Source organism: Erithacus rubecula (genome assembly GCF_903797595.1).
Source record: "Erithacus rubecula genome assembly, chromosome: 4".
NCBI lineage: Eukaryota > Metazoa > Chordata > Aves > Passeriformes > Muscicapidae > Erithacus > Erithacus rubecula.
In genome coordinates, this window is record NC_136686.1 from 6,300 (window position 1) to 32,723 (window position 26,424).

Consider the following 26,424-nt stretch of genomic DNA (forward strand, 5'->3'; position numbering starts at 1 on the left):
ATTAGAAATGACTTACAAGAAACTCAGGAAGCAATAAAATTAAAAAAAAAAAAAATACACAAATACAAACTATATCTGAAAAACACTTCTATTTGGCAATTTTATGACAAATTCCAAAAAAAATAATAGAAAAAAAAAAAGAAAGATTACAGATTATAGGTACAGAGAAAGCAGGAGGTGAAGTGCTCAAGCAAAAAAAAAAAAAAAAAAAAAAAAAACAAACCAAAACACTGCATTTTTTTTTCCAAAAATAAAGTCACATCACTACAGATTTTCTGAATAATATCCTTATTAAACAACCATTCCAGAACATCTTTTATTTCCATCTGCACTTTGTCTTTTTTTTTTTTTTTGTGTCTAAATCACATTTTGAACCCTTTGCAGGACATGATGCAAAAAAAAAAATGCATTTGTGTCCCTTCAACTAGATTCTATTTGATAAAAATTGAGTGTAAAAACTAATAAAAATTAATAATTCCTCCCCCCCAACAAGGAGGATTTAACTCTGCAGTTTGACTGCTTTTAATACCCAGACAAATTTTACATCTCAGTTCCTTCCTGCAGCAAGGAAAAAAAAAAAAATAAAACTAATTCTGTCTTTTCACTATTAGAAAAAAAAAAGTGAATTAATGATGGGAATTTCTGGGAATTTCAATGGATTTTTGTTCTCACAACAGTAGCATAAAATCCCTTAGGTATGCCAAAGAAATTTTTTTTTTTTATTTTTTTAACTGTTAAGGAAGGTGCTTTTTTTTTTTTTTTTAAAAAAAAACAATTCTTCTGGCAGCACTAGTGAATTACAATATCCTTCAATATTCATTTCTACTGTCATATATACAATTTTTTTAACTCTCATGCCTCTAGAAAAAAACATCTACAGTACATTTGATGATAGAAAAATATATTACAAATCTGCTGAAATATTTACAAGCCATGTCCTATGATCTATATGCAACATTTATTTTTGTTTTTTTTTGTCTCCATACAAAGACTAACAGCTTAGACACATCTCTATTTGTCAGTTAAAAAAAAACCCACAAAAATCCACTGCTCCTTGCTTATTAAGCAAGAAAATGATTTTTAATTTCCTTTCTCCAAGCCAACTTTGGTGCATAAAGGATTCAATTCCTAGATTCTTTTTTTTTTTTTCTTTAAAAAATACCTTTTTTTTTTTTTCCTTTACATCTAGAAAAACATCAGCCCAAATAAACTTTACAAGAGAATTGGGGGATGCTAAAGGGATAAAAAAAAAATAAAATAAAGCAAAATGAAAACTCCCCACTTGCTTTAAAACCCCAAAGATTTTTCTGGGCAAGGGCAGGAAAATGATCCCAGCAAGATGTGGACACACATATATTAATTAATATATTCCACTGAAGCATCAACTTCATTCACAGAATGTTTGCACTAAGCATAAATATTTATAAACCATAAAAACAAAAAAAAAAGAGAAAAAAAATGGGATTTGACTAATGTGCAACTTGATTTGTAAGTCCATTGTCAGTGACTGGATGATTTCACCTCTTCAACCTTTTCTGGGGCATTGTCCTGCAAAAAAAAAGAATAAAATAAATTGAGAATAAACCCTGGGACAAGCACAAAATCTGATTTCACTGAGACACTCCAGGTGATCCCAGAAAAGTGCAAATTCCAAATAATTCTCTCCAACTTTCTATCCCAGCACTGAATTTCTCTAACCTCATTTTCCTCCTGCAAAGTTTTTAATTTCTGTCATTTTTGGTCCCAAAAAACCCATTTTAATCACAGGCTGATCCACACTTTTTTTTGGGGGAGAGATAGAAAGGTTTGCTCATTTTTTTCCCCCAATCCAGAGATCATTCAATTTTTATTTTAAAAGGTTATTTTTTTTTTTTCTTTTCAAAGCCAACTATTCTATGGAGTTCAGCAAAGGTAATCAGCATAAAATTATTAACACACCTCAATTAGATTTAAAACTGCTTAACACAGTGAATTTTTATAAAATTTTATATGATCCAATCTTGCCATAACACAATTTTACATTAATGATTCGTGGACCAAGGGAAATATTTCAAACACATTGACAAAGGCAGCAAATACAGCAGGATTGGTTTGCAGATTGTCCAATTAATTTTTTCAATTCATTTGATCAGTGAAATAATCAAAGTTAAAGGTGAAAGAATCTTGTAGCCAAAAAAAAAAAAAAAAAAAAAAAAAAAAACCAACAGTACTTGAACACAAGTACAAATTCCAATATCAAATGGAAAAGAGGAAATTTGGACTTTAAAAAAAATTGGTATACAAACCAGCATGTGATCTTAACAGAAGTGATCTTTCAGGATTCCACTGTATGTACCTCCTTTACTAGAATTTCTGTACACCAAGCACAAAAAAGTAAAATACACTTGGTAAATACACACATTGCCTCTTGGTCAATCACTAGATTTTTAGTTCAAGAAGTAAAAAAAAAAAAAAAAAAAAAAATCTGAAATCATTTCAAACCCCAGAATTGAACTCTTGGACGTTGTGAAAAAAAATCCAAATCAAATAAAAATCAAGTTTCAAAAGGAAAAAAAAAACCAAGTTACCTGTAAATGTTTGGGTCCAGGAGCAAGGCAGTATCTTTTGGGAGTTTGGATAAATGAACTACTTTAGTTTTTAACTGAGGTCGTTCACTTTCATTTACCCACACATCAGGCAGACTATGAATAAATAAAATAAAAATAAAAAAATAAACCATTCAAAAAACAACAACTGCTTTTTCCTTACCATAACAAATCAGGTGGTAAATTAGTACACATGAAGCAATTGGCACATTTTCCCCTGGTTAAAAAAGCAAAAGGCAGCAATTTTTATATTTTTATAAGCTCCAAAGGTTTTTAGGTTTGAAAGGAATTGAGATTATTCCAGAAGAATATTCCAAAAGTTCACTGACAAACTGCAACAATTTAATGTGAAAATGGGCAACAAAAAAAAAAGAAGACAGTAATTTATTTCACTAGAGATTGTTGATTCTGCTCAATTAAAGGGCAGAAATTGTGCAGGTTTCAAATTAAAACTCAATTTTATTTTTACATCATTTCACCAAATCTGCACTTGCAGATTTCACCTGCCATCAAAATCTCATTTTTTTGGGGAAAGCTACTCAAAACATGAAATGTTTTCAACCTTTCTCCAATTAAACCTTTGAGATGGAGGAAAAATTAAAAAAAAAACCAACCCAGCAGGTAAATCCACTCATTCAGTAAATTTTACAGATCATCAAAGGTGGAAAAACATCACAAAAGTTTTTGAAACAAAGCCAAAAATCAGGTTTTGGACAGCCAAGTCTAGGAAGAGATTTTCAGTAGCAAATGTACAAACAGCAAAAATGGAAACTTGTCACATGCAGAGATTTGAAATACTCAGGAAAAAATAAAAATAACTCAGCAAACTGATTGACTGGCACCAAAAATCAATTAATATCATATAATAACTCAAATATTCAAAGGTATGAAATAATTTAGAGAGAGTTTCTTGATCCCACAATCCTTCCCCATTTAAAATATCAATATTTTATATCAATAAACTCACATGTCCTCTGGTGTCCAATGGAGCAAGAGTTTGATTTTGCCAGAATCTTCTTTTCTTTTAGCTATTACCTACAATAATTGACAAAACCATCATTAAAAGCAAATTACAGATTTGATAAACTCAAAAATTATTCTTCATGTCCTACCAGACATTGATAGAAAGCAAATTGTTACACTCCTTGCAATAAATATTCTCTAAAGAATATTATTAAAAATATATAAATATATATAAATATATATAAAGAATATATAAAGAATATCAAGAAACTTGTAACTGTTTTGCCAAGAAATTAAACCCATTTAGGTTTTTAAGTTAAAATAAGAATTCAGCCAGAAGATCTGCACTTTAAATACAGTTTATTTGGAATATAATCCCAGGAATAAAATGGAAATCCAAAGGAAATGAGCATCCAAGTTGATTTAATCCACACGTGGAGTTCTGCTGACCTCTTGTGGAAAAAGAAATAATTTCTGAGCTAAAAAAAGGTAAAAAAAGCTAAAAAAAAGAGAAGAATTTAATGCTGAAATGTTTTAGAGATATAATTTACTTCATTATATAATTTACTTACATGCCAGGCAACCTATAAATCAGATTTTTAACCAGCCCAGTGTCTGTTCCACAGTTTAAATAATTCTGCTTGGCTTTTTAGCTCACAGAACTAAAACACAAACAATTTGACTCCAGAAAAGAAAAAAAATGGGGGCAGGAATAAAATGCATTTATTCAGGATTCTAAGTGGAGAAAATACATATTAATATTAGATATTTAATTATACACCACAACAAATTAGCACTGTCACTCCCCATGGAAATGCCACCTGAACCACATTCTTATTTAGCAGATAAAATCAATTTTCCTCAACACGAAGTTGTTGTTGGATAAGTGGATCAGGAAAGTTGCAATCCATTCTGTCTGTGAGCTATAAAAATTACCACCAACACTCTTAAAAAGTTCATTTTGCTGACAGCAAAAAAAAAACCCAAAATATCCACTATTTCTGCTGAAGCATCTACAGCACTAAGAGGAAAAAGCTGAAATATCAGATTATTTTAGATACACAAGGAAATAAAATAAAAGGGTGAAATGAATACTTACAGAACTGTGAAACACAACACTGTGACCTTTGCCCAAACTCTCAATGTGTGCAGAGAGGTTGAAGCAGATGGCTCTGTGCCTTATGGCATCCAGGGTTTGTGCATCAAAAAAATCATGAGGTCTGGCTGGAAAAAACAAAAAAGGGACAGAGGTGCTGAAAACAACCAAAGACAGTGCCAAAAATATCATTATATTCATTCATTTCAGTTGCAATAATCAGCTGCACACTATTCACATTTATTATTTCCATGTGCTGCCATCACCTGCTCCAGGTTGGAAAGGAAAATCCAATATTTGACATTTTTAGAAAATGTCATCAACTCTGGACACGTTTCTGGGTCACATCCCCTCTCTGGAGAAGTTTCCCTGTTCAGTTAGAGATGATGATTTTAAGTTTTAATTATCAAACTCTTCACTCATCAACCTTCTCATTGATCCAGATTTAGAGTCAAAGCTTTTAGAAAACCAAATTCTGAAAAGGACACAAACAGCTTTGTAAATTTCTTGAACTGCTGAATCAAAATCAGAGGGAATCCAATGGAAATTAGCAATCTCTGCTTTTAAAATGTCTTTAACAACACAATTTATCTTTTCAGAATACACAGGAATTCTCAGAGACCAAGGAAACTGCAGAATGTTTTCAAAATTCTCTAACTTTTCCCAACTATTCCTGCAGATTAGAATCTGTCCAGAAATTGGATGTTTTCTTAATTTAATGAGAACATCAGCTGTGTGCAGACAGATTAACAAAACATAACTCAATTCTGAAGAATTAAATCTTAAAACTGTGATAAACACAATGAAATGCTGTGCTCAAAGAGAGCTGACACAACATTTATCTCTAATTTATATCAAAACAACACTTGGCCAAGTTTATCAGATTGAAATGTGCAGAAAAACCAGAGTGAGGAGGGATTTTCCCTGCAGAAAAATGAGTGAGGAGGGATTTTCAGTGCAGGAAAATGAGTGAGGAGGGATTTTCAGTGCAGGAAAATGAGTGAGGAGGGATTTTCAGTGCAGGAAAATGAGTGAGGAGGGATTTTCAGTGCAGGAAAATGAGTGAGGAGGGATTTTCAGTGCAGGAAAATGAGTGAGGAGGGATTTTCAGTGCAGGAAAATGAGTGAGGGGGATTTTCAGTGCAGGAAAATGAGTGAGGGGGATTTTCAGTGCAGGAAAATGAGTGAGGAGGGATTTTCCCTGCAGAAAAAGCAGTTTGAGGGGGATTTTCCCTGCAGGAAAAGCAGTTTGAGGGGGATTTTCCCTGCAGAAAAAGCAGTTTGAGGGGGATTTTCCCTGCAGAAAAAGCAGTTTGAGGGCGATTTTCCCTGGAGGAAAAGTAGTTTGAGGGGGATTTTCCCTGCAGTAAAAGCAGTTTGGGGGCATTTTCCCTGGAGGAAAAGCAGTTTGAGGGGGATTTTCCCTGCAGGAAAAGCAGTTTGGGGGGGATTTTTCCTGCAGGAAAAGCAGTTTGGGGGGATTTTCCCTGCAGGAAAAGCAGTTTGAGGGGGATTTTCCCTGCAGGAAAAGCAGTTTGGGGGGATTTTCCCTGCAGTAAAAGCAGTTTGGGGGGATTTTCCCTGCAGTAAAAGCAGTTTGGGGGGGATTTTCCCTGCAGGAAAAGCAGTTTGGGGGGATTTTCCCTGCAGGAAAAGCAGTTTGGGGGGATTTTCCCTGCAGGAAAAGCAGTTTGGGGGGATTTTCCCTGCAGGAAAAGCAGTTTGAGGGGGATTTTCCCTGCAGAATCCTGTCAGGGGTTTCCAGCTCTGCCCCACTCACGCAGCGAGCGGCGTCTCTTGTTCTTCATTTTCCTCCTTTTGCTGATTCCAGCTTTGGATGGAGATTCCTCCTTGGCCTTGGGCTGGCTGGGCACCTTGGAGGAGTTCTGCTGGCTGAAATGGGTGGGCACGTGCCTGGCCAGCCCTCCCTGGGATGCAAAACTGGCATTGCAGCCACCCACCACGCACTGGGGAGAGAAAAAAACACAATATCCGGGTCAAAACAACAACAAAAACATCTCAAATCCATCTCTTGGAAGGACTGAACTCTCCATCATTCAATAATTTTAATAAGTTGTAGCAATTATTGAAATATTCAGCTTCAGGAGCACTCATTTAAAATAAATGTCCTTCAATAATAATCAAGCAGAAACAGCACAGAAAGTATTTTTACTCTCTTGGTTCTGAGTTTAATCTTGTTTTCTGTCCTATTATTAAAATCTATATAGAAAATGTAACTATGGAAAGACACCCCAGTGACAGAAAAGTATTTTTAGTAATAAAGCTGCCTTGAAATAAAATTCTTTAAAACTGGAATATATTAACCTAAGGAAAAAGAGAAGTGAGGGAAGACAGAGAGTAAAACTTGGGGGAGAAGGAGGCATAAAATGCTGCCTACACTAAAAAAAAAAAAAGGAAGAAAAAATAAAAAAGCCAAATCCTATTAAATTTTCACATCCTAGATGGAAGAATTTGGTCTGAAGCAGTGTGGGTGACTGACAGCTCTGAACTGCCCCTGCCATTATAAATTAAAAGAAGCACTAACAGTTTTTTAATCTGTTTTTTGTCAAAAAACAAACCTTTGGGCACTAGTCCTGCACAGGAGAAAGCTCAGCTCACTTTTTAAGAAATCCTCCAGCGATGGAATTTTTCAATGGATGAGGAAAAACAGAATTTTTCGAAAAAATAAAGAGTTGCTGAGCCTTACCTTGAAAGGTTTGTCCCCACTGTGTGTCAGCATGTGCCTCTGCAACCAGCTCTGACTTGTTGAGGGTGTGTTATAAACTTTGCAACCTTTCCACAGGCAAACAAACACCTAAAAAACAGTTTGCACAGGTCAGAGAGAGCAGGAAATTTAAAAAAAAAACAACACACACATTAGAAAAGAAGGATGTTTGAACAGCATTTGACAATACTTCAAAGAATTCACAATTTGAATTCAGGATTTTGGTATCCAAACACATGGATTTCTTTGTTTGGTCCAGGTTTCATTAACATTTTTATACACCTGTGGACACAACTCAGAAATCATCTCATGGGTGGTTAAAAATCCACTCCACTGGATGGATCATTGTGCTTGGACTGAAAAAAAAATATCAAATATGAGCCTGAAAAGTTCATATTTGACAAAAAATAATAGCTAATATTGCAGGGTGGAGTTTACAGGGTGGGATTTGAGGGTGGGATTTGCAGGGTGGGATTTGCAGGGTGGGATTTGAGGGTGGGATTTGAGGGTGGGATTTGCAGGGTGGGATTTGCAGGGTGGGATTTGAGGGTGGGATTTGAGGGTGGGATTTGCAGGGTGGGATTTGAGGGTGGGATTTGAGGGTGGGATTTGCAGGGTGGGATTTGCAGGGTGGGATTTGAGGGTGGGATTTGAGGGTGGGATTTGCAGGGTGCCCAGTTTGGCACTGGGGATGGGTTTTTCCCTGTACCCTGTCTCTGGGGATGGGTTTATCCTGTTCCCTGTCTCTGGGGATGGGTTTATCCTGTTCCCTGTCTCTGGGGATGGGTTTATCCTGTTCCCTGTCTCTGGGGATGGGTTTATCCTGTTCCCTGTCTCTGGGGATGGGTTTATCCTGTTCCCTGTCTCTGGGGATGGGTTTATCCTGTTCCCTGTCTCTGGGATGGGTTTATCCTGTTCCCTGTCTCTGGGGATGGGTTTATCCTGTTCCCTGTCTCTGGGATGGGTTTATCCTGTTCCCTGTCTCTGGGGATGGGTTTATCCTGTTCCCTGTCTCTGGGGATGGGTTTTTCCCTGTTCCCTGTCTCTGGGGATGGGTTTATCCTATTCCCTGTCTCTGGGATGGGTTTATCCTGTTCCCTGTCTCTGGGGATGGGTTTATCCTGTTCCCTGTCTCTGGGATGGGTTTATCCTGTTCCCTGTCTCTGGGGATGGGTTTATCCTGTTCCCTGTCTCTGGGGATGGGTTTTTCCCTGTTCCCTGTCTCTGGGGATGGGTTTATCCTATTCCCTGTCTCTGGGATGGGTTTATCCTGTTCCCTGTCTCTGGGGATGGGCTTTTCCATGTTCCCTGTCTCTGGGGATGGGTTTATCCTGTACCCTGTCTCTGGGGATGGGTTTATCCTGTTCCCTGTCTCTGGGATGGGTTTATCCTATTCCCTGTCTCTGGGATGGGTTTATCCTGTTCCCTGTCTCTGGGGATGGGTTTATCCTGTTCCCTGTCTCTGGGGATGGGCTTTTCCATGTTCCCTGTCTCTGGGATGGGTTTATCCTATTCCCTGTCTCTGGGATGGGTTTATCCTGTTCCCTGTCTCTGGGGATGGGTTTATCCTGTTCCCTGTCTCTGGGGATGGGTTTATCCTGTTCCCTGTCTCTGGGGATGGGTTTATCCTGTTCCCTGTCTCTGGGGATGGGTTTATCCTATTCCCTGTCTCTGGGATGGGTTTATCCTGTTCCCTGTCTCTGGGGATGGGTTTATCCTGTTCCCTGTCTCTGGGGATGGGTTTATCCTGTTCCCTGTCTCTGGGGATGGGTTTATCCTGTTCCCTGTCTCTGGGATGGGTTTATCCTGTTCCCTGTCTCTGGGGATGGGTTTATCCTGTTCCCTGTCTCTGGGATGGGTTTATCCTGTTCCCTGTCTCTGGGGATGGGTTTATCCTGTTCCCTGTCTCTGGGGATGGGTTTCTGCCCCCATTCTCGCCCTGTCTCTGGGTTTCTGCCCCGGGGGGATGCACAGACCCCTCCTCGCTGTCGATCCACGTGCTGTGTGCGGATGTGCTCGGCCAGGTCGGGGCTGCAGCCGAAGCAGGCGTGGCACTGGTCCCAGCTGCAGCCGTAGCCCAGGCTCTTGGAGCCGGGAGCAGCCGCGCTCTGCCCGTTCATCATCACCGGCGTGGAGCGGCCGCTGGAAACGCTGCTGTCCGCGTCCGGGATGGTGCTGCTGATGCTGCAACACAGGGGCAGTCAGGCAGGCTGCAGGGACACTGCACTGCTGCAGCAAAACCTGCACAACACCCGGCACCAGCCGGGCTGCAGGGACACTGCACTGCTGCAGCGAAACCTGCACAGACACCTGCACAGACACCTGCACAACACCCGGCACCAGCCGGGCTGCAGGGACACTGCACTGCTGCAGCGAAACCTGCACAGACACCTGCACAGACACCTGCACAACACCCGGCACCAGCCGGGCTGCAGGGACACTGCACTGCTGCAGCAAAACCTGCACAGCCACCCGGCACCAGCCAGGCTGCAGGGACACTGCACTGCTGCAGCGAAACCTGCACAGACACCTGCACAGACACCCAGCACCAGCCGGGCTGCAGGGACACTGCACTGCTGCAGCAAAACCTGCACAGACACCTGCACAACACCCGGCACCAGCCGGGCTGCAGGGACACTGCACTGCTGCAGCAAAACCTGCACAGACACCTGCACAGACACCTGCACAACACCCGGCACCAGCCGGGCTGCAGGGACACTGCACTGCTGCAGCGAAACCTGCACAGCCACCCGGCACCAGCCAGGCTGCAGGGACACTGCACTGCTGCAGCGAAACCTGCACAGACACCTGCACAGACACCCAGCACCAGCCGGGCTGCAGGGACACTGCACTGCTGCAGCAAAACCTGCACAGACACCTGCACAACACCCGGCACCAGCCGGGCTGCAGGGACACTGCACTGCTGCAGCAAAACCTGCACAGACACCTGCACAGACACCCGGCACCAGCCGGGCTGCAGGGACACTGCACTGCTGCAGCGAAACCTGCACAGACACACTACTGAGTGTAATTGTACCCCTGCTGCATTTCCCTGATCCCTGCTGCATTTCTCAGCAGTCTCCTCAATGCCTGGCTAACCCTGCCAGGCTGCAAGGGGGAATTTTCCCAACACCTCACCAGAATTCCCAGTGCTCATTCGCTCCAGCAGATTAACAGGTTCCCATTTTACCAGCACTGTCCTATTACACGCTGGGATCAATCAAAATAAAAACACCATTTATCCAAATCTGAAGATCCATTTGCATGTTTGTTCTCCTGCTCCAAGTCCATTATTTTTATTTTCTTCCCTTTTCTACACCCTGGATGCACAGAGCTTCTTCCCATGATCCCTGCCCATGTCTCCCTTTGCTCCCCAATAATCTTGATTTCTTTTATGACAAGAAGGGTGATTAATGACATAAGAAACCACTAACACTTGGCAAACTAATTTAGTTATTCTCGTGGAAATGTTTGCTAAGTGTTTGCAAAGGGCTAACAGATTAACAGGGTATCAAAACTCTCCGTCAGAGGAAGCAGAAATAAAAACAGGCTGCCCACAGCACTTAAACCAAGCAGCAAATATCAGAGTTTGGAAACTGAGAATCAAGTGCTACATTGGACTATGATCCTATAAGCTATTCAAAATTCTGTTTATAATAAAAAAGTGTAACTCAGTTCCAATTTAAGGCAAAATTCCCCCTTTCCTTCTAGTTCAAAGAGCACTGAGCACAGCACTGAAGAGCACAGGCAAATATTGCTGCGACAGAACAAACCTGAGATTAAATTAAATTTAAATTAAACCTTTAAATAGAAAGTATCCAAAACAATCTCACGATTTACAATGATTATCTTCTTCCGAGTTCAGGAAAAAAACCCAACAATCAGAAAGAAAAATGCAAAATTCTGTATTAAATATATGGATTGTTATCTGACTACTGACAGCAGAAAATAAAATTGTCAAGAGAGAGAATTTTATGTGGCACGGCAAGTGGCAACATTAAAAACTTGCTTTTAAATTTTTTTTTGGAAGCAGCAGCTCATTTTAGAGTAAAGCCACATCTGCATAAGGTATAAACACCTGGGAAAAAGAAATATATATATATTTGGGCTCATAATAGTTGCACAACACAAACCCAGGTTATCACAGAGCAACTGGGAAAAATAAACTAAAAAAGATCAAAATAAGGACTTGACTGCAATTTTACAAAAAAGGCTGGATGGAATAGACATTATACTAAGTGGAAATGAAAGACAGTGTCCATTAAAAATCAGCCACAGAAACTGAACAAAATTCATTTAAGAATGTAAATTCTTAATATGATATGGGAAAAGAAATCTCCCAGGTCTTTCTTACTTGGCATTTCACCATTGTGAAAAAGGGGAAAAAAAAGCACTCGAGCATCTCAAAAGGCTTCAGAATTTTTTCCTAATTCTTTGCTGGTTCTGAGTGTTGCAAAAATCACAAATGTCATCACTATCCCTGCCTGTCACCAACCAGTGACAAACAGCAAGCACAACGCTAAATATTTCTAAATTTTCTACAACAAACACTTTTCAGCATATTTAAATGAAGCCCTGACAGAAAGCAAGTTATGAAAAAGACTCATTTACAGGGACAGATAACCAGAAAAACAGCAAAATTACAAATAATAGCATTATACCTTTGAGGAGCAGCTGGGAGAGGGGTGAAAAACTCCATTCCCACCTGCCCCAAGGGCTCTGCAAATCACCAATTCTCACTTTATTTTGGGGTAAATTCTCCTTTTCCCCCCAGCCCACGGCACAAACTTGGCATTTAGAAGTTGATGTCACAAATGGACACAAAACACAAATCAAATCCTACACAAAAGCAAAATTATTTCTGCCTCAGCCTGGATAGGAAAACGTTTTTTCCTCAAATTCTGTCAAGTGTATTTACATTTACTACAACAACAGCTCATTATAGCAAACTCTTTCATCCAATTCACAAAAAAAAAAAACCCCTCATTTTAACCACTCAATTATAGCAACCAGCAGCTTTGGTAATAAAGATATTCACCATACAAAATATCTGGGCTTGTTTTGTTTCCCCATCAAAAGCAATTTGAAAGCAACAATAAATGCAGCTACAAGTGCTGAATTATTAGCACCACGTGCCCCTCCAAAATATATTTCAAATTCTCATTAATTCACCCACACAACTTGCACGCTGCTGCTAAGCCAATGCTAAAGACAAAATAAATATCTTAATTCATCACTGGTGGATTAAAATGTAAGTCCAGTGACAATTTGTCTAGTTACAAAGATTTTGATCTAACACGTGTGCACAGGACATTTCTGGAGCAAACCACCCAATTCTCCACACTTAACAGGGAAATTATCCCAACAAAACACAAACAAAACTAATTGTTAGTTGGCTGGAACTAATTGTGTAATTCCCAATCCCAGATCCCAATTTTAGGAATTGAGCAGTTTACAATCCCATATCCCATTTTTAGGAACTGAGCAGTTTATAATCCCATATCCCATCTTTAGGCATTGTGCAGTTTACAATCCCATTTCCCATTTTCAGGAATTGAGCAGTTTATAATCCCATATCCCATTTTAAGGAACTGAGCAGTTTATAATCCCATATCCCATTTTCAGGAACTGAGCAGTTTATAATCCCATATCCCATTTTCAGGAATTGAGCAGTTTATAATCCCATATCCCATTTTTAGGCATTGAGCAGTTTATAATCCCATATCCCATTTTCAGGAACTGAGCAGTTTATAACCCCATATCCCATTTTCAGGAACTGAGCAGTTTATAATCCCATATCCCATTTTAAGGAACTGAGCAGTTTACAATCCCATATCCCATTTTCAGGAACTGAGCAGTTTATAATCCCATATCCCAATTTTAGGCATTGTGCAGTTTACAATCCCATATCCCATTTTCAGGAATTGAGCAGTTTATAATCCCATATCCCATTTTTAGGCATTGAGCAGTTTATAATCCCATATCCCATTTTTAGGAACTGAGCAGTTTACAATCCCATATCCCATCTTTAGGAATTGAGCAGTTTACAATCCCATATCCCATTTTCAGGAACTGAGCAGTTTATAATCCCATCCCTCGCTCAGCGCTGACTCCCGTTTTGCCCGTTCTCTCCCGGTTTTTTCCCCCGGTTTCTCCCCCGTTTTTCCCCCCGGTTCTCCCCCGGTTTTCTCCCCGTTTTTTTCCCCCCGTTTTCCCCCCGTTTTCCCCCCCGTTCTCCCCTGGTTCTCCCCCCGTTCCCCCCGTTCCCCCCCCCGGTTGTTCCCCGCACGGACCTGTCCTCCGAGTCGAGCCTGCTGAGCGGTTCCCCGTCCGAGCTGCTCTCGGCGGTGCCGGTGCCGGTGCCGGTTCCGTAGCCCTCGTCGGCGGCGCTGCTGCTGCCGGAGCCGCGGGCCGGGGCCGCCTGCCCGCCCTTGGGCCGCTGCTGCCCGCCGGGCCCGGCCCAGCGCGGGCTGCTCCCGCCGCTCCCGCTGCTGCTGCCGCCCTCCTCCTCCTCCTCCTCTTCCTCCTCCTCCTCCTCCTCCTCGTCCTCGCCGTCCCCGGCCTGGCTGGCGCTCTCCGGGCTGGGCTCCGACATGCTCTCCGCCTCGCCGTTCAGCAGCAGCAGCGCCTCGGCGGCGGGCGGCGGCGACAGCGAGGAGGAGGAGGAGGAGGATGCAGCCCCGCCGCTCGGCTCCGGCTGCTGCTGCTGCTGCTGCTGCTGCTGCTGCTGCTGCTGCTGCGGGCGGCGCGGCGGCTCCGCCATGTCGCTGCAGCGAGCGGCCGCCATGGCGCCTGCCTGCGGCTGCCGCGCGCGCCGGGGGCGGGGCGCCCGCCGCGCCTGCGCCCTGCGCCTGCGCCCTGCGCGCTCCCGCGGCTGGGGCGCGCCCCTCGCGCTTCACCACGCCCACATTCGCCCCGCCCACTCTCGCCCCGCCCCCCTTTCGCCCCGCCCACTTTACGGAGCGCGCGCGGGGACAAACTTGGCGCGGGAAATTTCGCGGCGCCCGTAATGAGGTTTTAATTAGCAATCACAAAAAGGGGAAAATGGACCCTCGAAGGGTGGCAGACACAGACGGAAAATTAACGGTGATGGAAATCGGGATAAAGTCCAGTGTACAGCACGCAGGGGCGGGGATTTGCAGCGGAACGGAACCGCCATAAACTCTGATTGTTTCACAAATTATCAGATCAGACTGGAATCTATGCGGTCTGACCCAAATCAAAAGTAATAAAAACGCCGTTCCATGCGAATTTTAAACACTTTGCATCCCCCAGCCTTTGGCTTACGGAACAAAGACCCCCAAGGAACCAACAAGTTGCCAAATAACAAAATAAAAGAACAAACGACTTGAGAGGAGCGAGGAGAAAGTAATCAAAGTAATCAAGATGTTGCAAAACCGGTGTGCAACCAAACAAAAATGCGTCATTAATGGAATGTTAATTAAAGACAGATGACAGCTTGCAAGGGCTACGAGTTTACAGCAGATTTTTTTTTGTGTTCTAGGATTATTTTAAAACTTGGTGGGTAACTAGAATAAGGGTTTTCCCTAGGATGGTTTTTAATTTCTTTAAATTAACGTTTCGTAAAATTTAAACAAAAATCCCCTTGCAGAAATATAAAGTTTGCACTTTTTTTTTTTTTTTTTCCCTCTCTTGAAACAATCTGTCCTTCCAAAGGTGCCCAAATCCAAATTTCCCAAAATCTTTACAGCTGGATGATTCCCCTTCTCTCCCCTCTGCTTCTGTCACAAGAAAAATTCGGGTCGTGGCAAATTTAGAATTAGTTTATTTAAACAGAATTTATTGTTTTATGGGCTTGAGCACAAACCAACACGTGAATTTCATTCACGTTTAAAATGGGACTTTACAGAAAAAAAAAAAAAACAACCCAAAAAATTCTCCTCACCATCCCCAATAAAATATAAATTTAGTGCTGCACCAATGTCTGTGAGCCACGTGTGGTTCAGATTTTTTATATCAATGTTTATTTCCACTACAGGAAAAGCTCAGTTCAGTTTAGATGTTGCTCAGCAGAGAATGACAAAATAAAGGTTGGTTAAAAAAACCACAGAAATATTGAAACACGATGCATTTGAAAGTCACACTAGTAATTTAGACAAATAACAATGCAGGATTTTTCTCTGAGATGTAGGAACCACCAGAGATGAGATTCTCACCTCAAATTCTCTCCTGTATCGTAAGAATTGAATAAAATAATAATAGTAATAATAGTAATAGTAATAATAATAATAGTAATAATAGTAATAATAGTAATAATAGTAATAATAATAATAATAATAATAATAATAATAATAATAATAATAATAATAATAATAAATAATAATAATAATAATAATAGCCAAGCCCTATCAGGAACTTGGGTTAAAGGATCAAGTCCTTAACGGAGCCCCCTGAGCCCCCCCTGACCCCCCTGAGCCCCCTGACCCCCCCGAGCCCCCCGAGCCCCCGCATGGCTCATTTAATCCCGTATTTGTCCCTTTTGTCATCCCCGGTGTCCCCGGCACCGTCCCCACCCATGGAGCGGGATTGTCCCGCTGAGGATCCGAGCCAGACCCATTCCCACCCCAAGAGACCCCTGACACCCCCCGGACACCCCCCTGTGACCCCAAAACTGCCACACCATGGAAAAGGAGAATGGGACACAGGGGAGACGGGGGAAAGGGGAGATGGCGGGGGGAAAGGGACAGAGAGGGGGAAAGAGAAGGGAAAAGGAGCTGGAATGGGAAAGGAGCAGCAATGGGAAACGAGCAGCAATGGGAAAGGAGCTGGAATGGGAAAGGAGCAGCAATGGGAAAGGAGCTGGAATGGGAAACGAGCAGCAATGGGAAAGGAGCTGGAATGGGAAAGGAGCAGCAATGGGAAAGGAGCAGCAATGGGAAAGGAGCAGCAATGGGAAAGGAGCAGCAATGGGAAAGGAGCTGGAATGGGAAAGGAGCAGCAATGGGAAAGGAGCTGGAATGGGAAAGGAGCTGGAATGGGAAAGGAGCTGGAATGGGAAAGGAGCAGCAATGGGAAAGGAGCTGGAATGGGAAAGGAGCTGGAATGGGAAAGGAGCAGCAATGGGAAAGGAGCTGGAATGGGAAAGGGACAGAGAGGGGGAAAGGGAGAGAAGGGAAAAGGAGCAGCAATGGGAAAGGAGCAGCAATGGGAAAGGAGCTGGAATGGGAAAGGAACTGGAATGGGAAAGGAGCTGGAATGGGAAAGGAGCTGGAATGGGAAAGGAGCTGGAATGGGAAAGGAGCAGCAATGGGAAAGGAGCAGCAATGGGAAAGGAGCAGCAATGGAAAGGAGCTGGAATGGGAAAGGAACTGGAATGGGAAAGGAGCTGGAATGGGAAAGGAGCTGGAATGGGAAAGGAGCTGGAATGGGAAAGGAGCAGCAATGGGAAAGGAGCTGGAATGGGAAAGGAGCAGCAATGGGAAAGGAGCTGGAATGGGAAAGGAGCTGGAATAGGAAAGGAGCAGCAATGGGAAAGGAGCAGCAATGGGAAAGGAGCAGCAATGGGAAAGGAGCTGGAATGGGAAAGGAGCTGGAATGGGAAAGGAGCAGCAATGGGAAAGGAGCTGGAATGGGAAAGGAGCAGCAATGGGAAAGGAGCTGGAATGGGAAAGGAGCTGGAATGGGAAAGGAGCAGCAATGGGAAAGGAGCAGCAATGGGAAAGGAGCTGGAATGGGAAAGGAGCAGCAATGGGAAAGGAGCTGGAATGGGAAAGGAGCTGGAATGGGAAAGGAGCAGCAATGGGAAAGGAGCTGGAATGGGAAAGGAGCTGGAATGGGAAAGGAGCTGGAATGGGAAAGGAGCTGGAATGGGAAAGGAGCAGCAATGGGAAAGGAGCTGGAATGGGAAAGGAGCTGGAATGGGAAAGGGACAGAGAGGGGGAAAGGGAGAGAAGGGAAAAGGAGCAGCAATGGGAAAGGAGCAGCAATGGGAAAGGAGCTGGAATGGGAAAGGAACTGGAATGGGAAAGGAGCAGCAATCGGAAAGGAGCTGGAATGGGAAAGGAGCAGCAATGGGAAAGGAGCTGGAATGGGAAAGGAACTGGAATGGGAAAGGAGCTGGAATGGGAAAGGAGCTGGAATGGGAAAGGAGCAGCAATGGGAAAGGAGCTGGAATGGGAAATGAGCTGGAGTGGGAAAGGAGCAGCAATGGGAAAGGAGCTGGAATGGGAAAGGAGCTGGAATGGGAAAGGAGCTGGAATGGGAAAGGAGCAGCAATGGGAAAGGAGCTGGAATGGGAAAGGAGCTGGAATGGGAAAGGAGCTGGAATGGGAAAGGAGCAGCAATGGGAAAGGAGCTGGAATGGGAAAGGAACTGGAATGGGAAAGGAGCTGGAATGGGAAAGGAGCTGGAATGGGAAAGGAGCTGGAATGGGAAAGGAGCTGGAATAGGAAAGGAGCAGCAATGGGAAAGGAGCAGCAATGGGAAAGGAGCTGGAATGGGAAAGGAGCAGCAATGGGAAAGGAGCTGGAATGGGAAAGGAGCTGGAATGGGAAAGGAGCTGGAATGGGAAAGGAGCAGCAATGGGAAAGGAGCTGGAATGGGAAAGGAGCTGGAATGGGAAAGGAGCTGGAATGGGAAAGGAGCAGCAATGGGAAAGGAGCTGGAATGGGAAAGGAGCTGGAATGGGAAAGGAGCAGCAATGGGAAAGGAGCTGGAATGGGAAAGGAGCAGCAATGGGAAAGGAGCTGGAATGGGAAAGGAGCTGGAATGGGAAAGGAGCAGCAATGGGAAAGGAGCTGGAATGGGAAAGGAGCAGCAATGGGAAAGGAGCTGGAGTGGGAAAGGAGCAGCAATGGGAAAGGAGCTGGAATGGAAAAGGACCAGCAATGGGAAAGGAGCAGCAATGGGAAAGGAGCTGGAATGGGAAAGGAGCTGGAATGGGAAAGGAGCTGGAATGGGAAAGGAGCTGGAATGGGAAAGGAGCTGGAATGGGAAAGGAGCTGGAATGGGAAAGGAGCAGCAATGGGAAAGGAGCAGCAATGGGAAAGGAGCTGGAATGGGAAAGGAGCAGCAATGGGAAAGGAGCTGGAATGGGAAAGGAGCAGCAATGGGAAAGGAGCTGGAATGGGAAAGGAGCTGGAATGGGAAAGGAGCTGGAATGGGAAAGGAGCAGCAATGGGAAAGGAGCAGCAATGGGAAAGGAGCTGGAATGGGAAAGGAGCTGGAATGGGAAAGGGACAGAGAGGGGGAAAGGGAGAGAAGGGAAAAGGAGCAGCAATGGGAAAGGAGCAGCAATGGGAAAGGAGCTGGAATGGGAAAGGAACTGGAATGGGAAAGGAGCAGCAATGGGAAAGAAGCTGGAATGGGAAAGGAGCAGCAATGGGAAAGGAGCAGCAATGGGAAAGGAGCAGCAATGGGAAAGGAGCAGCAATGGGAAAGGAGCTGGAATGGGAAAGGAACTGGAATGGGAAAGGAGCTGGAATGGGAAAGGAGCTGGAATGGGAAAGGAGCTGGAATGGGAAAGGAGCTGGAATGGGAAAGGAGCAGCAATGGGAAAGGAGCAGCAATGGGAAAGGAGCAGCAATGGGAAAGGAGCTGGAATGGGAAAGGAACTGGAATGGGAAAGGAGCTGGAATGGGAAAGGAGCTGGAATGGGAAAGGAGCTGGAATGGGAAAGGAGCAGCAATGGGAAAGGAGCTGGAATGGGAAAGGAGCTGGAATGGGAAAGGAACTGGAATGGGAAAGGAGCAGCAATGAGAAAGGAGCTGGAATGGGAAAGGAGCTGGAATGGGAAAGGAGCAGCAATGGGAAAGGAGCTGGAATGGGAAAGGAGCAGCAATGGGAAAGGAGCTGGAATGGGAAAGGATCTGGAATAGGAAAGGAGCTGGAATGGGAAAGGAGCAGCAATGGGAAAGGAGCTGGAATGGGAAAGGAGCTGGATTGGGAAAGGAGCTGGAATGGGAAAGGAGCAGCAATGGGAAAGGAGCTGGAATAGGAAAGGAGCAGCAATGGGAAAGGAGCTGGAATGGGAAAGGAGCTGGAATGGGAAAGGAGCTGGAATGGGAAAGGAGCAGCAATGGGAAAGGAGCTGGAATGGGAAAGGAGCAGCAATGGGAAAGGAGCTGGAGTGGGAAAGGAGCTGGAATGGGAAAGGAGCAGCAATGGGAAAGGAGCAGCAATGGGAAAGGAGCTGGAATGGGAAAGGAGCAGCAATGGGAAAGGAGCTGGAATGGGAAAGGAGCTGGAATGGGAAAGGAGCTGGAATGGGAAAGGAGCTGGAATGGGAAAGGAGCAGCAATGGGAAAGGAGCTGGAATGGGAAAGGAGCTGGAATGGGAAAGGAGCTGGAATGGGAAAGGAGCAGCAATGGGAAAGGAGCTGGAGTGGGAAAGGAGCAGCAATGGGAAAGGAGCTGGAATGGGAAAGGAGCTGGAATGGGAAAGGAGCTGGAATGGGAAAGGAGCTGGAATGGGAAAGGAGCAGCAATGGGAAAGGAGCAGCAATGGGAAAGGAGCAGCAATGGGAAAGGAGCAGCAATGGGAAAGGAGCAGCAATGGGAAAGGAGCTGGAATGGGAAAGGAGCAGCACTGGGAAAGGAGCTGGAATGGGAAAGGAGCTGGAATGGGAAAGGAGCTGGAATGGGAAAGGAGCTGGAATGGGAAAGGAGCAGCAATGGGAAAGGAGCTGGAATGGGAAAGGAGCTGGAATGGGAAAGGAGCAGCAATGGGAAAGGAGCTGGAATGGGAAAGGAGCAGCAATGGGAAAGGAGCAGCAATGGGAAAGGAGCTGGAATGGGAAAGGAGCTGGAATGGGAAAGGAGCTGGAATGGGAAAGGAGCTGGAATGGGAAAGGAGCAGCAATGGGAAAGGAGCAGCAATGGGAAAGGAGCTGGAATGGGAAAGGAGCTGGAATGGGAAAGGAGCTGAAGTGGGAAAGGAGCTGGAATGGGAAAGGAGCAGCAATGGGAAAGGAGCTGGAATGGGAAAGGAGCAGCAATGGGAAAGGAGCAGCAATGGGAAAGGAGCAGCAATGGGAAAGGAGCAGCAATGGGAAAGGAGCTGGAATGGGAAAGGAGCAGCAATGGGAAAGGAGCTGGAATGGGAAAGGAGCTGGAATGGGAAAGGAGCTGGAATGGGAAAGGAGCAGAGTATCGTGTTTGGTGCACTCAGAGGTGCAGTGAGAGCTCCCCAGGTTTGGGAATTTCCTGTAGATCCTGCAGTTCCCCATCCCCAGCTCTGTCCCACCCTGACCAGCCTGGGGCCACCGTCAGCTGCAGAGACCCCAGCCTGCACACCCCCCTGCCAGGAGCTCCTGCTGCAGTGGTGCAGCTGCAGTGCTGCAGGGGTGCAGCAGCAGTGTTTCAGCCTGGAGCAGCTGCAGTGCTGCAGGGGTGCAGCTGCAGTGCTGCAGAGGTGCAGCAGCAGTGTTCCAGCCTGGAGCAGCTGCAGGGTGCTGCAGGGGTGCAGCTGCAGTGCTGCAGAGGTGCAGCAGCAGTGTTCCAGCCTGGAGCAGCTGCAGGGCTGCAGGGGTGCAGCAGCAGTGTTCCAGCCTGGAGCAGCTGCAGGGTGCTGCAGGGGTGCAGCTGCAGTGCTGCAGGGGTGCAGCAGCAGTGTTTCAGCCTGGAGCAGCTGCAGTGCTGCAGGGGTGCAGGAGCAGTATTTCAGCCTGGAGCAGCTGCAGTGCTGCAGGGGTGCAGGAGCAGTGTTTCAGTCTGGAGCAGCAGCAGGATGGTGCAGGGGTGCAGCTGCAGTGCTGCAGGGGTGCAGGAGCAGTGTTTCAGCCTGGAGCAGCAGCAGGGTGCTGCAGGGGTGCAGCTGCAGTGCTGCAGGGGTGCAGGAGCAGTGTTCCAGCCTGGAGCAGCTGCAGGGTGCTGCAGGGGTGCAGCTGCAGTGCTGCAGGGGTGCAGGAGCAGTGTTTCAGCCTGGAGCAGCAGCAGGGTGCTGCAGGGGTGCATGAGCAGTGCTGCAGGGGTGCAGGAGCAGTGTTTCAGCCTGGAGCAGCTGCAGTGCTGCAGGGGTGCAGGAGCAGTGTTCCAGCCTGGAGCAGCTGCAGGGTGCTGCAGGGGTGCAGCTGCAGTGCTGCAGGGGTGCAGGAGCAGTGTTTCAGCCTGGAGCAGCAGCAGGGTGCTGCAGGGGTGCATGAGCAGTGCTGCAGGGGTGCAGGAGCAGTGTTTCAGCCTGGAGCAGCTGCAGTGCTGCAGGGGTGCAGGAGCAGTGTTCCAGCCTGGAGCAGCTGCAGGGTGCTGCAGGGGTGCAGCTGCAGTGCTGCAGGGGTGCAGCAGCAGTGTTTCAGCCTGGAGCAGCTGCAGTGCTGCAGGGGTGCAGGAGCAGTGTTTCAGCCTGGAGCAGCTGCAGTGCTGCAGGGGTGCAGGAGCAGTGTTTCAGCCTGGAGCAGCTGCAGGGTGCTGCAGGGGTGCAGCTGCAGTGCTGCAGGGGTGCAGCTGCAGTGTTTCAGCCTGGAGCAGCTGCAGGGTGCTGCAGTGCTCACTCCTGCAGCAGGCAGGGCTCTCAGCCAGGCTCTGCAGCCCCTCCTTTCCCAAACCTGCCCCAGCTGTGCTCCTGGGGTCCAGGGGATTGCAATGAGGCAAAATCATCAGTGTCATGAGCTCTGCTCTCCCTCATCCCAAAATTAGCATGGTGGCAATCAAATGGAGCTTGGCTGGGTTATATTTAGCTGCTCACACAGAATGGAACAGCTATAGGGTCATGAAATACAAGTTTTAAAATAAAAAGCTGTATATAAGTAAATTAACCGATCCCCCCCCAGTAATTCCATCTCCTAAATGGCTGAGGCTGCTCGGTGGATTTGCAGCTGCTCCCTTGTAAACAGTGGTCAGGATTTCACACATTGTCCAGGCACTCGTTCTTCATAAAAATATTTATTATTTGTAGGCACAATACACTGAAGCAGTAGTTACAAGATATTATGGCTCTGTTGGCACAGGCTGAGAGAACAATCAGCAATGTTATTCCAAGTTGATTCTGGTTTCCAGGCAATTTCCCTGCTCACAAAATGACAAACTTCATCACAAACTTCATCTGTCTTTTTTAACTTTGTTTAGAGATGAACATTTCAGTGTCTAAAAAGAGTAAACCCAACAGCCATCAACAGCTGTTCCTGTTTCCTAGAATGGTGGGTGAACATACTTTAACAAAAAATAAAAATTTCTCTTTAAAGTTCTTTAAAGCTAAAACATCTGAAACAGCCTCCATGTTCTTGCTGACTTGGGAATTTACCAAGAAGAAAGTTGCACATTATGAATTACTCAACCACACATGTCATCAGTGAAAAGACTCACCAGAAGCTCAGATTGTCCAGAGGTGATTTATAAGCTGAATTTTGCAGTTTTTCCTCCCCTCAACTGCTTTGTAATGTCCTGTCAATTAATGACAATTTTCTCAAAATAGCAATCTTAAGTATTTGTTTGTAGCTACTAATTATTTTATTTCTAGTATGGTGACTATTTCACTGTGACACACAACAGATGAGGATCAAGCATTTTCCTCAACATTTCCACTGACCAAACCCCCAGGCTCTAAGTAAATCCTCCTTGTTCTACATATAAACTTAAGCATGCTGGGTTTTTTTTGGTTTTTTTTTTTTTTTAAACAGTACTCATTTCACCTTCAAAAGAACAAGAGGGTGTTTCCATTTTTAGCCTGAAATACTTTGAAGTGTTCCCGTTCCACAGAACAGGGATCTGGATAGAATTTGACAAAAAGCAAAAAAAAAAAAAAAAAAAAAAAAAAAAGATGAATTCCTTATTTTCCTTTTGGTTTCAGCAACAAAGAAGTTAATGATCCCACATCTGGTTTTCTCCAGATATACTCTAGAGCAGCCCAGTGAGAACAGCACTGTTTGCTCACAGTTTTATCCCAAACAGAACCTAAATGAGTGTTCTTAAACACAAAAAGGCAATTAGCACCCTTGGCTGCAATTAAGAGCTGCTGCACTTTCCCCACAGAAGCCAGAGGTTTAGACAGACCTTAAAAACATTTTCTTTGGAATAGCACAGGCAATTGGTTTATCAGCCATTTAAATGTTAACTTTCTAAAGGACAGAAAAAAACCCCCATTTTAACTTGGGATTCCAACTGAAATGAGATTAAACTAGCCTGGAACACTTCAGAAAATAATTCCAGCACAATGCAGGATCACAGGGACAAAACTGGATTGTGCAGAAGGGACAAGATGAGCCACTTCTGAGATCTGAATGAGTTCAACTTATGGTTTATTGGAAAAGGAAAAATAAACCCCATCTCATCTTTAAAACATAATGAAAAGTTGGAGTTAACACTTATCCAACAGCACCACTGATTAAAGTTCTTCTACTCTGCTGCTTTGCTCACCCTTATACATAATACACAACTTGAGCTACTAGTCCAAGTCCTAGAGAATTTATTCCATCTCTTTCTAACAGTGTAATTTAATTAATGCTTTTCATTTTTCAATGCAGTCCTGGCACATCTAGTGGGTCCCATAGGGCGGGTAACAATTCTGTCACAGGCTGTCCAGTTAATGTGATTTAGATGGAAATGTGCAATTTTTTTTTTTTTTTGGATTTCCTGAAAACAGAACCTTCTTGGATTCAGTCCACAACATACAAAAACTGCCAAGACACCAACTATAACTTTTTGAGTAATGTCACTTTATTAAGGGACTTAAAAGAATCACATTCTCTAGTAGCCTTGGAACAATGCAAATGGTGAACAAAAGACAAAAATAGATGTAATTGGTTCTGAAAAGCATGAACATCTGTAGAGAATGTGTTGCATTATTCCTAAGGACTCTTGCTTTTGAAAAAAAAAAAGCACCTTCCATAGATACAAGTGTCAGTGCAATAACCAATAAAGCAATCAGTCAGAAATAGAAAAATATCCTAGATACAAACTCAAAATAGATGTTTGAAGGCTGTTTGACCATATCAGTATTCTGATATTTCTGTATCTCAGGAGTATGATCACTGGGATGAGTTTTTCTGATGAGGTAAGAAACAGTAGATGCTCTGTGATAGCACAAAGCCATACATTTATCTATATATATATATATTTTTTTTAAATAAGACAAAAAAATAGAGCACCCAATGAAACTCCAAGTCTTTGCAGCAAGTGAAATTAAAGTCTATGATAATTTCTGCATTTCTGCATCATTCACCTTGGCTGTCTCTGCCAGCAGCTCAGCAAATCCTGCTCCTCCTCTCCCCCTTGCTCAGCTCCATCACCAACTGCAGATGCACCAAACCAACAGAGAAAACATCTGCCCACCTCCAAAAATCACCGAGTCACTCTTTGCTGGGTTGGCTGCAATTCTTTCCCTGGCACAAAGAGACAGCAAACAGCAGGGTCAGGGAGAGAGCAGGGCGTGCCCTGTTTGATGCCACTGCACTTAAACCTGGGTGGGTTGAGCAATAAAATCACATTCCTCTTCTTTGCTCTGTCTTTGCACTAATTTGGGGCTGCTGTTCCAAAAAGCAGAGGGGGATGTGGAAACTTTTCAGCTGTTTGCATCACCATCCCTCCTGTGACCCCCCCCAGGCTCTGCTGCACAATTCTGATCCCTAATTTTTCACTTTTCAGAACAACGGGTAGCCAGACAACGCAGTCTGTATCTTTGATAGAGCACCAGGAAAAAGTGGCAGCAGAGCAGGGAGTGCCAGAAGAATCCAACAAACTCCCACTTGGGCAGAGGGGCAATGGCAAAGCATGTGGAAAAGCACAGTCAGTGACATTTAGCTTCTAGAACAGCAGTATTAACTTGGTCAGGATATGATTTGTGTGATAAAAAAAAGCCCAACAGGAGCTGGCAGCTGCCTCCCTGTGAAACCTGCCTCACCACTTATGGCACACACAGAGCAGCTGCCTGAACCTGCACCAGATACCTCAGCTTCACATCCTCCATTCTAAAGCTTGCCCTGAAATATTTTCCTTTTTCTGTCTTCTTTTCTCAACCTCTTTTCGAAGCTGATAAAATCTGCGGGGTGACAACACTTGGCAGATCATTTCAGGGCTTGTTCCAGTTTGTGGAAGATGCTGTGCAGATGCCAAAGGCTGCAGGAATCATCCCTTTTCTCTCCTTAACCCCAATGAACTTGGCAATCAGCGTTTGCAAACACTGAGTTAATGCTCACCACACCTCCCCTGCCGACAGGCAGGCACAGAATGACCAAGAGATTATTCCAGAACCACACCAGGCTGGCAGAGCCAGCAGCTGAACCTGCATTTCTTGCCTCTGTTTTGTTGTGTGCCTGAATTCTTGGCTGCAGAGGAAGACTGGGATCTTGTGAGTGATCAGCACTCCCCACATCCAAAGGTGGAACACAGTGTGGCACCTGTTTGCTGGAAGAAATACTAAGGGTACAAGTCCTTAAGAACATCCACATTTATTGAATATGATAGAAAAGGAATGGGATATGAACATTGGGATTTGAACAGTAGTAAGTGGCTTCTCACACTTACATCGTGTGTGCTCATTGTATAATATATACACAATGAACATAATTACATTTGTACACAAACTAAGTACTGGATTGAAAACCTGCTTATTGCTGTACACACCCTAACCCCATGAAGGAAAAGCCCAGTACCTCGAAATACCTACACTCCATTTTAGGCAAGAAAAAATAACCACTAACATTAATGTCTGTGTTGACAGAGGTGTGGCAGTAACTGCTGACATTGCAACCTGACCAAGAAATCATCATTACAGCAGAAACAGGACATCTTTTACTAAGCAATAATAAAAATGGCACCTTTTAAATATATCTATATGTATATATATATATGTATAAAAATTTTACAAATAAATCGTGAAAACAAGAAATCGTAACGTTTAAAAAGCGTAAAACAAGGTTTAGTGGTGATATGCAAAATTAACCAAATGATGCACCTAAAAGAAGCAAAAAAAAAAAGTCAACTTACATGATCCATCATGAAAAGAACATGAGAGAGTGAAGAACAGCAGATCAAGCTGTGGCTGCACACCGGGAAGAGCCTTTATTTTTTTATTTTATTATGTGTGCACAGCAAGGGCAGCAGGAATTCAGGAATTCCATCAGAACAATCCCAAGGCTGTTGAGGGTACTCGTGGGCCATTAAAG

The 26,424-nt window shown here is 44.4% G+C and overlaps 1 protein-coding gene across 1 annotated transcript; it reads right to left on the minus strand.

The window, feature by feature from the left end:
- Positions 1-1,517: 1,517 nt before the first annotated feature.
- AEBP2 (AE binding protein 2) lies at positions 1,518-14,156 on the minus strand (the record flags this gene model as incomplete). The annotated part of the gene is made up of 9 exons (XM_079303086.1): positions 1,518-1,548; positions 2,568-2,681; positions 3,553-3,620; positions 4,648-4,772; positions 6,425-6,611; positions 7,352-7,459; positions 9,346-9,553; positions 13,663-13,847; positions 13,890-14,156. 9 exons carry the CDS (start codon positions 14,154-14,156, stop codon positions 1,518-1,520), a joined length of 1,293 nt encoding a protein of 430 aa, XP_079159212.1.
- Positions 14,157-26,424: the final 12,268 nt, after the last annotated feature.